General features: G+C 52.3%; 1 protein-coding gene across 1 annotated transcript; it reads right to left on the bottom strand.

Annotated features, from left to right (window-relative positions):
• Window positions 1–708: 708 nt before the first annotated feature.
• LOC120397261 (paraneoplastic antigen Ma1 homolog) lies at window positions 709–1,907 on the bottom strand. Its single transcript, XM_039522967.1, has 2 exons — window positions 828–1,907; window positions 709–720 (listed from the first exon to the last, which is right to left on the bottom strand). The coding sequence occupies exons 1-2, from the start codon at window positions 1,905–1,907 to the stop codon at window positions 709–711; spliced, it is 1,092 nt and encodes a 363-aa protein (XP_039378901.1).
• Window positions 1,908–2,178: the final 271 nt, after the last annotated feature.

The following is a 2,178-nucleotide window of genomic DNA, read 5'->3' as shown; positions in this document are numbered from 1 at the left end:
AAACTGGAAACTATCCCTCCCAAAAGGCCTAGCCTTGGTCTTCTCTTGGGATGGGGGCCCCCTGGCTCGCTGGTATGCAGCTTTACATAACGCATGCATTGGCAGCTCCTGCAGATAGTTGTTCCCTGCCATCTCACGGCATTTCCACGCCAACCTCTGGAACAGGTTTGCATTTGTCCCTAGGATTAAAGGTGCATACTTTCTTCCCTTTGGATCTGGGCAGACCAGTGCCAAAGTTTCTATTTCCTGGTTTACCCCCGCAACGTTCTTTGGGAACTGAACATTCAACAGGATATATCCCCGATAGGGGCAGGAGTCACAGCCAATTCCCCAGACTGTCAGGCCAGACAGGGGACGCAGGGGCAAATGCTGCAGGTGTTCTCGGTAGTAAGATTCATAAAGTATGGTGACCTGTGATCCACTGTCCAGCAAGGCCTCACACAATCGTCCTTCTATACGAACAGGTACTATAGCCTGGGGGCCTATCAGCCCACGTGGGTAGCCTCTGTTTGTGGTTTTTCCTGGGGAGCCTTGTCTTGGGTTGCTCCTTCCCCAAGCCCTGTTGGTGTTTCCCTGAAGCCTCCTAAGGGTCTGCTGCAATCTCTGAGATACCCTTGCATGATCTGTCTTGTTTTGACAGTCGAAGGCATAGTGACCATCTCTTCCACAGTTATAACAGAAACCTTCACGCTGGCTATCACCCTCCTGCTACTCTCCTCTCTTGAGGATGGCACAGTATGTCCCTGAGCTTTCATCATGGCCACTTCTCGGGTCAAATCTCTCAGTGCTGCTGCCACTGATGGGGCATCTTCCATCTCTCCAAGCACTGTGGTGGTGTGACTCCCTGCTGTCTTCGGCTGCAACACTGCATCCGCTTGCAACAATCGCTCCTCCTCCTCACGTATCTCTCGAATGAGCTTGTGGAATGGGGGTGGATCTTGGGCCCGCTCCCTCAGCTGCAGTTTCCACAACATCAACCCATCTTGTCGGGTGCCCCGGAGGATTTGGTCCAACCTAGCGAAATCAATGCGCTTGGTGGGGATGCCCTCCTTCCGCACTACCTGCTGTAGCAAATCCTCTAGTCTCCTGATGAAATCAGACAATCGTTCGTGGGGCTCCTGATAGGTATGGCGGAAACGATAATACAGGTCTTCACTGCTATCAGTAGCACCATAGACACTCTCAAGAGCGGTTAAATAGTCTTGCACCGTGGCAGCTGGTTGTGAGTCTTTCAGGGCTCGGATAATTCGCATGGCAGGTCCCCTCAGACTCTCAAGCACCCGTTTCCGCTTCTCAGCATCAGAGCATTCCCACTCTTGGACAAGTGGCACCGTAAAATCCCTCCATGTTTCATAATCATCCTCCCCTGAGGGTACAGGTGACACCCCCGAGAATGAACGTAACCGCTTGTATGGAGCATTTTCATGCACCGGCTTCAATGCATCTTTGAGAGCATTTCCCAGCTCTTTGGCCCATCCCACCAGGCTGGGTGCTGCAGGTGTTGGAGCCCCTCCTAATGCTAAAATTAATTCTTCTCTTGTCCGCTTCTCATCTACCATCAGAGCTTGCAATTTCTGTGCTAAAGAATCCACCTCAAGTGACTCAGGCACACTAGGAGGGGACTGCTCTGCCCCGAGAATTGTCCAGGGGATACCTTCTACTTTCACCTCTTTGGGCACTTTGTCAAGATCTGCTTCCTTGGAGTGAGTACATAGTGCTACCATGCCCTTCACTTTGCGGTTGTAAATACGAGTGTGGACCTTTACCCTCCCCAGTATTTCAGCTGCATCTAGGCTCTCCTCAATCTCATTTGGTTCCATCTCTTCTGGGAACCCCGCCACCAGCACAGCTTTGGTTACTGGGATTCGTGCCCCTCGGCACAGGTCTTCTAATAATCCTCTCTCCATAAAGTCACTCAGGAGTTTCTTTTCTCTGTGAAGAAAAAGCCCAGGGTGCGCAACGTAGGGGTGTGGGTATGTGTGTGTGTGTGCTGCAAATCCCCGTACGGGCCACCAAGTGTAACTTTAGCGCCCTCGTGGCCAAGATGGAGTCTGCTCTGCAGGCAGCTCTGGCCAAGAGACAGCGCGTGCAGGAATGCAGCAGGAGAAATCCCTTCCACCCCAGGGGCACCTGTTCCAACCCCCAGAGTGAACACACCCACCCACAGGAAAAGCACAG

The sequence above is a fragment of the Mauremys reevesii genome, linkage group 2 (assembly GCF_016161935.1).
Source record: "Mauremys reevesii isolate NIE-2019 linkage group 2, ASM1616193v1, whole genome shotgun sequence".
Classification (NCBI taxonomy): domain Eukaryota; kingdom Metazoa; phylum Chordata; order Testudines; family Geoemydidae; genus Mauremys; species Mauremys reevesii.
The sequence above is the reverse complement of the archived record's forward strand: the minus strand, read 5'-3'. Positions and strand labels throughout refer to the sequence as shown.

What these genes read in the sequence shown, in the direction of transcription:
- LOC120397261 (XM_039522967.1), bottom strand. Translation starts at nt 1,907, where the DNA reads ATGGAGAGAGGATTATTAGAAGACCTGTGCCGAGGGGCACGAATCCCA.